We start from the raw sequence: 13123 nt of genomic DNA on the forward strand, positions 1-13123 counted from the left end.
TTCAGAAGAAGAACTCTGGCAAGAAAAGCCTCAGATCTGAATCTTCAATTCACTGCATCATTGTAGCATGGGGGTTTTTTGTGGGTTTATTTCCCTGCTAGCTTTTTTTATGAGAGGACTGAACTTCCTTGAGTGAACCATAAAAACATAAGTAAAACTTTTGATGTATATATTTTTTAGTGCCAAGAAGAAGGAATGACCTCCCTGAACTGATGCCAAAAGAAGTGGGCACAAAACAGCAGGTGTCCAGAATCTTATGGAAATTAGTTCATTACTGAGTATGCTTTGCAGCTTTCTTAGCTCCTAGCTATGACAAGGAAGCTAATCCTCATGAATTGTACATACTGAAATTGTGACACCCACAACTAATAATGAGAATTAAAAACTGCCTCCAGGCCCTAGCTGGAAGGGGCATACCTAGACCAGCAAAGGTGTTATTTGCTAAGCCCCTATGGCAGATCTCTTGGCTACAGTGCAGATGTTTTGGCAGAAGATGTGGAGAGAATCACACATCTGTGAATGCTGGTCTGCTTTGTCAGAGAATGTGCCCTCTCGTGATGATGAAGTCCATACCTGGACTGCAGACACTAACAACCTGATTTTTAAAGATACCCATGCTAATCACATAGCTGCCTTGCATTAGAGGTTATTTAATTGACTACATCACTACTGGGAAGTAAATGTGTCTAGATGTGCAAACATAGTGTAATCCTGCTATTTTGGAGTATGTTTACAGTACAATATAGTAGAATTACTTATAGGTTTTCTTTACAGTTAATTTTTTAGAGAGTAAAGAATATTTGAAACACTTTAAATCTGAACTCTATTCAGACAACTTCACCATTTGCTTTTCCTGACTGATGCTAATACAAAGCAGTTCTGTATTTTTATTTGATGCTTAAAGTACTCTATAACTTTATTTCTATCAAAGAAAAAACTTTGTGAAAGATCATGAATATTGAAGTCCTATAGGTAACAAAGTTGAAGTGAATGAGATCTATTTCTACTAATGTTTATTCATCAGTAGTTTTATTTCCTAAAACTTGTGCAGAAAAATTTTTGTTCTGCAATAAACACTTCATCTTCATTACACCCCAAAACATGCTTCATTCCAATTTTTATAGCAAATCATCAGACACTTGGAAGATGCCAAATCAGTGAAATTTTTTTCAACGTAATGGAATTGGAAGCTGTAAATATCACTACCATCAATTAATGCTGCAAGTCATTTTACTTTTTATGTAAATACAGTTGTCCAATATTTAACGGGATGTAAAAACCTACTGCGTCATCAAGATTGCTTTTAAAATAACTTGATTTTTTGGGCAACATGCAGTTTACAGGAAAGAACTACATGTTGGCACATTAGTGCATTTGTCAAATTTATACATTGAGGAGTTCAGTCCAAATTTTTCCAAACAATATTCAAGATGCTTGAATGGCTACCCTTCTTGGTGAAAACAGGCAAAGAAATGGCTCAATACACAGTAAAGAGATCTGCAAGCAGGCAAGGTGACACAACACAGCACTCTTCAGGTTCACAAGGGAGCACACAGGCACGTGCAATCTCCCAGTAAGAAGTACTCGCTTAAGCATGGTATTGGACTGACACAGCTGAAATATATTCAAATACAACTCAAATCACATTTAACCTAGCTCACTAGCATCTGCACAAGTTTTCTTAAGACAAGTTTTCTTTCCTGTTTTTATACTTCCGGATTAAAATCAAACAGGCTCTAAGCACACCCACGGATGAAGTTTCACAGAAATTTACTTCAGAAAATGGTTGTTAGGGAAGAATTTAAAGCATACCAATCAGTGTACATTCACAATAAAGAACAATTTTTCCTTTTCCTAGCACATCACCACTTTCTGCAGCTGTTTCAGTCTACAGCCAAGTTACAAGGAGTACTTCTTACCCTGACCTTATGGTACAGACTAAGGCCCAAGCAAAGTTTAGATATTCAATTTAGTTTTGGAACATGAAGAAAAATTCATATAAAATTTTTCATCATATTTATGCTTTCTATTTCATGATCCCCAATTACAATATGCATAATTACAAACAAATACATTATAAATCCTATAAGCATTTGGCACCCCTCCTTCACTGGAAAGGTTAAAGACTGAGTTACAGAGACACTTGTCCCTTCTGTTTCTTACTTTGCAGAGCCCCCTTTTGTTGAGCACAATGTTAAACTTCTAGCAGAACAGAGGAAAATCCTCTAACATTTACCTGCTAGAATAGAGTGTAGGTTGATCACGCTGACAGTGATCATCTGCATTCAAGGAAGAAGAAGAAAGTGTTGTTGCCAAGGAAGCTGCTTCAAACAGAGATGGAGTGCTTGGCACTAGATCCGGCCGGTGGTGTGAACCTAGTACTGCATATGCAGAAATAAAGAACAATGTTAACAAACTTAGTTTTAAATTTAGCCCAACAATCTTCATGTAAGTATATCAAGTCCCATAGTGCCCTTCATAAGCTTCTTGAAGTTTCCTAATGTTTGAATTGATGAGATGGTATTATTCATATGCCCATACCCACACTCTTTCATATTACAGAGTGAATTTCAGCTGCTAACAAGTACATTCAGAATACAGAGTAACTCCAAAGTCAAATATTAAACAGAGGTATGAGTTATGAATTCTTCTCAGTCTGAGGACTATTCTCATGCTACCAGGGCTCATTTATCAGATTGGATTAGGTAATTGGCTCTGCTTTCATCATGGCTGCAAAGCAAGTTCTGAAAGGGGCAAAGTTGTATCTCAAAAAAACCTCTGGGAACATGAAATGAGCTTCAAAACATTTAGTGTGACATGCTTCTTTAGAGGCCAGTGAAAAAGATAACATTGGCTCTGGCCAAAATTTTCTACCTGGCCTGAATATCTTTTTTCAGGATGTCCTGAAATCTGAAAGTTTAACATCATATATGAACTTTGATTCTGACTTTGTCTTGCTTCTGAAGGTCCATTTTGACAAATATTACTAATTACTCTCTCCCTAAGAATAACCTGACTCTTATTTTGAGAGTTCAGCCATACTAGTAATGTTCTAGTTACAGGACTTCTAGAGCTTATACAAAATTTTTAATAACATAATTTAGGTTGTTCATTTGAAAGACCGTACCTTCTTCATCAAGGCTGGCATAACTTTGTCCTTCAGCAAGAATGCCATGCTTTTCATCCTTCCACTCCTGGCTAACTGCACACACTATTTCTTGTGATGCTGCCTTCAGGGCTGTGATGGAATTACACCGTTTCTTTGAAGGTGAAGGCTTTAAAGCTGCATTACCAAATGAACATAGATGTTGAATGATGTTATCTTATCTCCCTACACATCTTTAACAGCAAACAAAAAAGTAAGCGATATAGAAAATAAAGGTTTGAATACAGGTGAAGAACATATCCAAAAACCTACTTAACAAACATTACATTAAAACTAGAGGGAAAGGTATTGTTATTTCATCCACAAGAGATGTATTTTTGTCTTTTTCAGTTTCTTACTGCTTATTATAGGACAATAAGGTAAGTCACAGGCACTACTGATTTAAAAAGCTCCTATGGAGTACCAACTCATGTAATCAGAGACAGAATGATACAGAAAAAACCCCCAGAAAATACAAAAATGGAAAAGACATTTGGAGTATTCTGAGAGATTATGATCTCTTTTTTGAGCTGTTAACTACTTCTATGTAATGCTACTGAAGAATTTCCACTTCAGACTCATCTGTCAAACATTTATTTTCAGATACAATAAACACTTCCAAAGTCTTGATGGCCTACACACTCAGGTATCAGCGCCTCTTTTATAAGTCTTAGCAGGGCCTGCCTACTTAAACAGCATTTTGAATCAAATTCTACAATTGATCATTGGCACTACTACTGAACTGTGACCCCCATCTGTAGCTCTTCTCCAGAAGGATGCCAGCTATTTAATTTAGTGTTTTTCAGCTGCTGGCTGCTGATCTCCACGCATTGGCTGCAAAGTTACTTTAGATGCACTATAACACTTCTTTCATTGCTTTACTACAAAGTTCAAATTAAACACATCAAGTCACTTGGCTGAACACTGAAGGAAAGAATCAGATACATAATTCCAGGGTATTTTTAAAAAAGAACATAGAAGAGAGTTGCTGAGCTAGCCTCTTCCCAAGGCTAAATCCACTTATTAAGTTTTTGTTGTTAATTATGCAAGGTTGCTCTGTGCACTAGGGGAAAAAACAGATTCAGAACAGGGCTAAAGTGTTTAAACTGAAATGTCTGACTCAAAGCTTAGAAATAATATTCCTGAAGGCAGGAAGACTCCTAATTTTTTATGAAAGAATAATAATGCATTTGAACCATTAATATGTATAAAAGTGCATTAACAGCCCTGTATACAGAGGAAATCAATAAGAGTAGGATACTTAGACAGGTTAATTGCCTGGGAAAATGAGACAGATTAATTAAGATCAGAGAGAAAATTAGGCATGATATACTTTAATTGTACATTGTAGCTTGAAATACAAACAGGTTGTGTCTTGTCCTGGAACAAATCAAGCAGTCAGAATTAGAAAGAATTGGGGAAAAAAAGACGCAGATGTTGATGTAAGATATATGGTATTTATTTTGTCAAACAGGAGGGAGTGTCAAGTAGTAAGGAGCAGACACTCTTTATTCTTTATCAATGCAGAGAAGTTCCTTTGAATATTGTCTCAGACAGCAGAACTCCCACCAGTTCTTTGCTAAAATTATTCTAAGATTTAAAGAGAACTGGGTATCAGAAGGCTGCTTTCTCCTTTAAGCTGAATTTTGCTTCACATTTTGTCACATTACATCAGTTGCTTCTATTTTCTTATTAATCAATCTTTTACAAAGGACTTAACTTTGAACACTTTAAATGGTTAGTTTATTCTAGTATTTGTAGTCATTTTTGGTTTACTTAAATCTTATTTTGTTCTAAAGCTTGTTTGTATTTTGTTCTCTCTCTGTCCACACAGAGTTGTTTTTCACTTCAGATAACTAATGAAATTGTTAAGAGACTAGCATAACACTGGTCAAAAAGTTTTTGCAAAACGCCTTCTATCAGTTTAAGACAATGCCATATGTTCAACACTTCTCCTGTAGTATTTGAGCCAAGTGACCATTCCACATTTTAACACTCAAACTCCAAAGCAAATACACTTCCATGAGCAGGTTTATGAAACTGCTAACTCAAATCCATTTTAAAGTACAAGCTCCTCTACAAACTAGATAATTCTAGCTCATTAGTTAATAAATACTTATTTGTCAAGAACACTGCTTTATAAATAAACCCTCAACTCAGAAAACACTCTGTCCTACAGGGTAATCAAACCCAGCCATTGTCTTACTAAAAAGAAAGGTAAAAAAAAGGTGCCATATCAGCATCACCTCCACATGCTTAAAAAATAATCTGGTAGTAAAGCAGCAAGTTACTATGTGTGCACACTATTCAAAACACCTAATCTGTATGTCTTACTGTAAGGTTTTATACCACTTGTGATAATTGTTGGAAAGAAACCTCATTGCTCCCAATAATCCAAAGAGCTTTTCCCCAAAGAACTGCCTGGACCTCATCAAACCTCAAGCATTCATCTTTGCCTTGCCAGTATATTTATTAGAGACTTTCTTACTGTGCACACATTGAACATATCTCAGCAGTTGTCACAGAATGGCATGTGTTCGAAGCAATATCAAAAATCATTTAGTTCCAAATCCTGCTGAGCCCATTGACACCTACCACTAGAGCAGGTTGCTCGCATCCCCACCAAACTGGCCTTGAACACTCCCAGGATGGGGCATCTACCATTTCTCTGGGCAACCTTTCCTGCGTCTAATCAACCTCACTTGTAAAGAGCTTCTTCCTAATATCTAACCTAAATCTACTCTTCTTCAGCTTAAAGCCATTGCCTCTTGTCCTGTCATTATATACCCTGTTTAAAAAGTCCATCACCAGCCTTCTTGTAAGTCTCCTTTAGGTACTAGAAGACTGCTACAAAATTTCCCCATATACTTCTCTTCTTTGGGCTGAACATCCCCAGCTTGCCTGGTTTGACCTCATAGGAGAGGGGCTCCATCCCTCTAGTCATGTTGTTGACCCACCTCTGGACTCTCTCCATCAGTTCCATGTCCTTGCTGTGCTGGGACCCCAGAGCTGATGCAGCCCTGCAGGTGGGGTCTCAGCAGAGCAGAGCAGAGGGGCAGAATCCCCTCCCTGGCCCTGCTGCCCACGCTGCTCTGGATGCAGCCCAGGACACGTTTGGCTCTCTGGGCTGGGAGTGCCCATGGCTGGGTCATGTCCAGCCTCTCATCCACCAGCACCCCCAAATCCTTCTCAGCAGGGCTGCTCTCATCCCCCAGCCTGTGTTAGAACCAGGGGTTGGTCCAACCCAGGTGCAGCACTTTGCACTTGACTTTGTTGAACCTGATCAGGTTCACATGGGTCTACTTCTCAAGCTTGTCCAGGTCTCTTTTGTGCCCCATCACCATCCTTCTCTGCACTTACAATACCTCACATTGAATTTCCTTTCAATAGCATGGTCAATTTATAGAGAAATTATCCATGAATTCATTAATATTTAAAAGACTCCCAAAAAGTTTTATTTTCCTGAAAAGCTGCCATAACATATCATGCATACAGGGAATCACTACGTGGGGTTTTGGGGATTTTTTTTGGGTTTTTTTTTTGGTTTTTGTTTTTTTTGGTTTGTTTTTTGTTTTTAATTAGTAAGATGCTAAATTAATTTCCCTGTTTTGAGTTAGTTTTTCTGGGGATAGTAATTGGTGAGTGATCTCTCCCAGTCCTTATTTGAACTCACCCACCTTTTGTTATACCTTTCCCCTCATCTAGTGGAAGAGGGGGAGTGATACAGTGTCTAGGTGGTCACCTGAGGCCAACTTTAGACAGCCTTGATATGACAAAAATACATAGTACATAATTCTCTGTAATTTTACTAATGGATCTCAATTGTCAGTAATTTATTTTCTTGACTGGAGTTACAAAAGTGCTACATGATGTTGAAGACAGGCTTGTTTCATTGCAAAGACAGGAGCATTATAAGATTATGGTTATAAAAGATATCTAAAAAAGTAGAAGTCACTACTCTCTTACCTTGAACTTTTTTGAAAACTCTTGCATTCATAAACTTTAAAAATCTGTCTGCATAAAAACTTGGTCGGTGAACTGAAACAGTATCCTACAAGATTAAAAAATATATCAGTCACATTTTCTACAAGTAAGGTGTCAAGAAGAAGCTGGACACCTCAGGTGAACTATATTATATATTTCGGGCATAGTCAAAATTAGCGAATCATTACCATTTATGAGTTATGAATTATACAGGATATTCTGCAAAATCTTCCAAGCATTTGAATTTTTTTTTCAAATTATGTATATTTTTCAGTTATAGATTCATCAATGTTTTGCTGGGTGGCTAGACTTGTGTAAGTTATAAGGACAAACTAATATTATTAGTTGTTATTTGAAAGCTCAATAAATAAAACCAGAGCATGTATTGGGAAAATTTCAGCAGCAGCTCAAACCACATGGTGAGGTTAGACTACAAATGTACCAGAACAAATTTCTTCCTGGTCAACATGAGTCAAAGGTCCACCAGCTAAAATATCAGCAGTTTAAAAAATTAATAAAATCTACTTACCCCATCATAAACAAGAGCTTTCCAAGAATGTTCCAGCTTTTTCATTAACCTAAGTATGTAAAAAACTAAATCAGAACTGCTTTATAAAGCTTACACTTTTAAAAGTAATTTCAGAATATTTTGTTAATTGAAAATTCATTGAAAGTTGAAGTTCAACTTACCTGTAAGATTGGAGAATATCAATAATACCCATAAATAAAAGTAGCTTTTCACCTTTATGGCTTTTTGCTGGAATACCTCCCATTCTAAGAGAAACAACATAGAATATTTTTTAAGACATCTCTGATCACCCGTTACCAGCTGAACTGTACCCACTTGTAAGCCCAAAGGAGTAGACAATATTCAAGGCAGATACCACAGTGCAAAGTCAGTCAAATGTGAGTCACCTAGCATGCAATGGATTTTGAATAGAAAATTTAAAGTATCTGGAATTCAGTGGCAAATATCCATCATTAAAAAAAAGAATAAATACTTTAAGACATGTTTTAGACAGATTTGGAAATATTCAGATGATCTGAAAAGTGGAAGAAAGTATATTTCTAAGATAAGTGGAAGAAAGTTTATTGCTAAGGAAAATAAGTAACTTTAGATAAGGGAGAATTTTCTCACTTTATTGATCATAGGTAACAAATCACAAAGAGTCTGCAAATTAATCAAAGTCTAAAAGGTTGTTTCATATATTTTTCACTAAAAATTATGTATTGCTGTGCTTCTCCAAAATTTCTTTACAGACAGATAAGTGAGCGATACAGCAAAAGTATGAGGCTGAGAATTCTGACTGTGTGGGCTTCCAGTTGGTTCCAGATCCGTACTCAGCCATGAACAGTCATTCTAAAACCCTCTGTTCCTACTCCAACACCTAGAAAAATGGTCCATTTTAGAACCTCAGCATTGTTTTTTGCTCCACTAGCCATTATACCAATATAAGAGAGATAGTGCAAGGAACAAGGAAGGACTACATTCGACAGGATTTGAGTAGGACTATTTTAGCTCAAGTGATGTGGGAGCCCAGCTAGTGCAACACCTCTGCCATCATACAACAGCACTGGCCATCTTCTGTGTGAATGTGAATGAGTTGTAAAAACCAAGTGAAATAAAGCTCTGTCTAATTATAGTCTAGAGTTCTCAGTGTCTGGAAGCGCTCTGTGAATGCTGAATATCATAATTCTCTCATTTGCTTGCGGTAGGTTTAAGCACAGACTTCTGTATATTAGTTATATTTAGCTACATAGCTCTCTTGAGAACCAGGAAGAAAAGTAAATCCTTAATTTTAGATTAAATTCTAATTTAAATAAAAGACTGATTATATGCAATGCTGAATGGTGGCGATAATACTCTCATAGCACTTAATATATTATGAAAGAAACAAAAGAATAATGATTGTTTATATATTCAAATTTCTATTAAAGTTTTTGCTAGACAGAAAAATAGGAGAAAAACATTGGTTCTCAATCTCAGGAAATGGAATATATGACTGCACTTTAGTTGTTGATGATACCATCCTATGTACATCGAGTATACTACTTCAAGATGAAAACAACCCCCATAGGAATATCCTTTTCAATATTAATTTATAGTTTTTGCTTTGGTCTCACCAGGCTGCTTTCAGTTAAAATTAGATTGTAGCTGGGACTCTTGTAATAGTTGTCTGATAGTATTTCTTTTATAAAAGAATGTATGTGTGCATACGTAAGTCGCTCTGAACTATCATGTATTTAAAGACTGTCAATCTACTGACCAACATTCCAATTTCATGCTCTGTGGCAAATCTCAATGATGCAAGGGGAAAAAAAAAGGCGGCTAAATCTTTCAATTCCTGGAATGCAGTGTACTCATGAAAGTTTTGCCTGTTAATACTTTTAAAAGCAATCTTAAGAGCAGGTTACAGCACTTACGTGTTTGTTTTCTCTGTGGTGAGGGAGTCTCCAGACTTCCCAGGGCCCTGTATAGACTCCATGGCTGTGGAATAGAGAACTTTCTGCCCTCCATGGCGTTTTGCATCTGAGGCACTCTGGGAACACTCTTCTTCTCTTTCCTTTGTGTTACTGTTCAATATGTGGATCCCCAGAAGCAGACTGTAATCCATGATCTTAAAGCTTTCTAGAACCTACCAAAGAAGGAATGACTATACTGAAACCACAAAAGAATTACACAGCAGTATTTTGCAAACCTGAGTGAAAACAAGCTCTCCAGGTACAAGCTTCTCTTATCAGGAAGTGTGTGAAATTACAGTTAAACAAAAACTTTTTACTATTCATACAAGCCAAGTGCTCTAATTAGCTGAATGCTCTTGTAACAAGCGAGAAAGAAACATGCACAGCTGAAATGTAACCTGATGTTATTTTGTAGTCAAGGAAGATAATTCCAGGCAGCACCTTTTCCATTATAGCAAATAATTAATGGTTCCATCATATACTTATGAACATCACATTTTTAAAATTATCTCCAATCCACATTCCAGAGCTCCCTGAGCATTTTTGCCTGTACTCTTATCTCCCCTCCACCTCCTATTTGTAAAAGAGACAGTACTTTTGGAGAATTTTCAAATGTCAACAGCAGTATTTGCTGCCATCCCCTTATTAGCAGCTGATGGGATTGGAGTACAAAAATCATGCACCTCTCTACTAGGCTAAATAGAGCCTATCTAAACTCAAAACATAGCTTTTACTTCTGAAGCATGACTTAATCAACCATCCTTTTCTTCTAGCTCTACCAACCATTTCTGTCTCTGGCAGCATGTCTTCTCTGATACACAAATAGTTTCATTTGTTTTTAGTCAGCTACAGCACTACGAAGTCTGGCATGCTGTCACTGAAAGGCAATACAGGTCAAGTCAATACCCAAACATGAACTAAAGCAAGCTGCAATCACATCTAGTAATATAATCAAACTGTTCACAGTAACAGTTCAATGTCAGACAGCAACTGTGTTTAATGCCTTACACGACACTGCTAAGTGGAGGGAGAAACACCAGTAACAGCCAGGAGGGATATGCTGCGTGTTCACCTCTCCTTTACCTCATGCAGCTCAGCAGTGATTCATGATGTGTTTTGGCACAGTGCCTGAAGATAATGTGTAATTTTTGTCACAGAATCAAGAGGCAATAGTAGTGTCCTTTTATGTGAACAGGAAAAAAAGTGATTTTACAGAGATGAGAGCAGATTCCAGTTATGTAATTTTGATGAAGATTATCCAAGCACAAGTATTTTTGGTTAAGCAGAAACATCCTTTCTCTTAATGGGGAAAAAAGAGCAATAGGTTTAAAAACTATATGGCAGTAAATCAGTAATTTAGTATGGATCTGTATGTCTAATCATAAGGTTTTTATACCATTTACCTAATTGTTGGAAAAATACTCATTGCTCAGATAACCACAGCAGTGATGAAACAAAGCATAATGTAGAAAGGCACAATCAGACCTGATTTTCAGACTCAGAGAATGACTTTAAGACACCATGGGTTTGCTCTTGTGCAGAGAGATTCTACTCAGCGATGCCTTAGTTCAAATGGAACAAGAAAAAGGCTGCTAATGTATGGCCTTAGTAGTCCACAGCATCTTCTAATGACAGAACTCACAAAGCATTTCATACACAACAAAAGCCATATTCTAACCACAAGATTCTGAAATTTCATTGGGCATTGTGTGGACATGTTGGTCGTTTACAAACATAAATTGCAAAAATAGCATGGCTAACAGGTGCAAAGCACTTGGTTCCAAAAATGTCTAAAATTCTATTTTCTGCTTATTTATTGCTAAACTTTACTCCAACTTTCTCAGAAAGAAATTACAACATCATGTATTCATTAAAAAATATGTAATCAATGAATATTTGCCATCAAATGCTAAAACTAAGTTCAGGATAGATTGAAAAATAACACCTTAGTAAGCAACACTGTTCATGCAAAACCAGAACAGGAGCTAGTCAGGCTTGGTAAAAGCATTGCCACATTTATTTTACAGTTATAAATTACTGCTGACAGTTCTACCTTCAGCATATTTACTGCATTTTGAATTAGGTCATATTAGACACATGATTTTACTACACTAATCACATAACCTACTTCTACAATTGAATGTAGTCTCATGGGAGGCTGTGCTGTAATGCGCTACTCCTTCTTCCACAGGGACCTCTTATGCGATAAAATTAATCCTTCTGACTACATCAATTCATCACTGCCACTTAAACCCATACTACTTGTACAGTACAACAGACCATACCTTGACAATTTATGATTTTAGCGTAGGATTACAAAAAAAATCATAAAAACGAATTTCATTATTGCAGTTCATTAACAGACTGAAACACCTTCACATCCAATGGATTAAGTGCAGTACAAATTCTTGTAAACAGCACACAGCATAAGAACCCTTGTCTCCCAGACACTCAGTTCATGGCCCTACTCAGAGGTGACATTACACTGTCTACAAAGCGTCTTCAGGATATCATGACATGAACTGGCCCTGTCTGCCCACAGCTTTGATGTATAGTTCTGATTACTTCCCCTTAGAAATGTGATAACCAAAACAAACCACTCCTTAGGCAAATTAACCTTTTTGACCATATCTAAACACATTTCTCTCCCCACTTGTTTCTAATGAAAGTTCTGGTAAGAAATAACTAACCAGAATAACAAGGAAGAACCTTGTAGATCAGCACTCAACAAAACTTTGTGTCAAACTCCTCAGTCTGTATTAGGACAGTAAATCAGTTGGATTTACAGATGAAAGTATCTGAGGTGTTCTCACATATGAATTTTCATTAATATTTAAAATACCAAATCGTGACAATTTTAAAATATGTAAGTAACATTTTGCACACACAGTTGTACAAAATAATCTAATAACAAGGACAAGTTACAAAATGCAGAACATCAAGACATTTCCTGTGCTGAGGTTTGCTTACAGATACTTTTGATAATTTTAGGACTGCTTTTGAGATGCAGCAGCAAGTTTTTGCTACAGAGGCACCAAAACTATAACGTAATATAAGGAAAAAAACCCACTCAAATAAATTATAATATTACATGGTTATATTCATAGCAAGAGGAGAAAGCCCTGCAAAACACCTGATTCTGTCCATGTGAGATCACTAGAAATTGACATAAACTCCTAGAAATACACTACTTATATAGGTAAAGGGATCCCAATCTTTGCTCATGTAACCATTCTGACATGTTCCTTGCTAGCAAAATGGCATTGTGAAGTTTCAGCAGGAATGATCTTAATCATGCTGTGTACTAACAAGTGGTGGATTTGATAACAAATAAACCTTCAGTTCATTAACTTAACATTAAATTGTTCATCTTGGTAGTACTTATATATATTAATTCACTAGCTACACAGAATCTGCCAACACAGTGTTGTCACTTGGTCACCAAGTACTGCTGTCAAGGCTGACTTCAGCTGCTCTGAAAACTTCCAGATGGCAAGTGACACTCACCCCTTGTAACCTTAAGCACTCTTT

The 13123-nt window shown here is 36.7% G+C and overlaps 1 protein-coding gene across 2 annotated transcripts in view; it reads right to left on the reverse strand.

The window, feature by feature from the left end:
* PIP5K1B (phosphatidylinositol-4-phosphate 5-kinase type 1 beta) overlaps positions 1-13123 on the reverse strand; it is a 99188-nt gene that overhangs the window by 14723 nt on the left and 71342 nt on the right. For both annotated transcript variants that reach the window (XM_063179583.1, XM_063179584.1), the window contains 6 exons: positions 9554-9765; positions 7820-7903; positions 7659-7707; positions 7112-7196; positions 3128-3283; positions 2237-2381 (listed from right to left, as the gene is read on the reverse strand). In XM_063179583.1, coding sequence (XP_063035653.1) covers positions 2237-2381; positions 3128-3283; positions 7112-7196; positions 7659-7707; positions 7820-7903; positions 9554-9765 — 731 coding nt within the window. The remainder of the gene's footprint in view (positions 1-2236; positions 2382-3127; positions 3284-7111; positions 7197-7658; positions 7708-7819; positions 7904-9553; positions 9766-13123) is intronic.

The sequence above is a fragment of the Melospiza melodia genome, chromosome Z (genome assembly GCF_035770615.1).
Source record: "Melospiza melodia melodia isolate bMelMel2 chromosome Z, bMelMel2.pri, whole genome shotgun sequence".
NCBI classification, from domain to species: Eukaryota; Metazoa; Chordata; class Aves; order Passeriformes; family Passerellidae; genus Melospiza; species Melospiza melodia.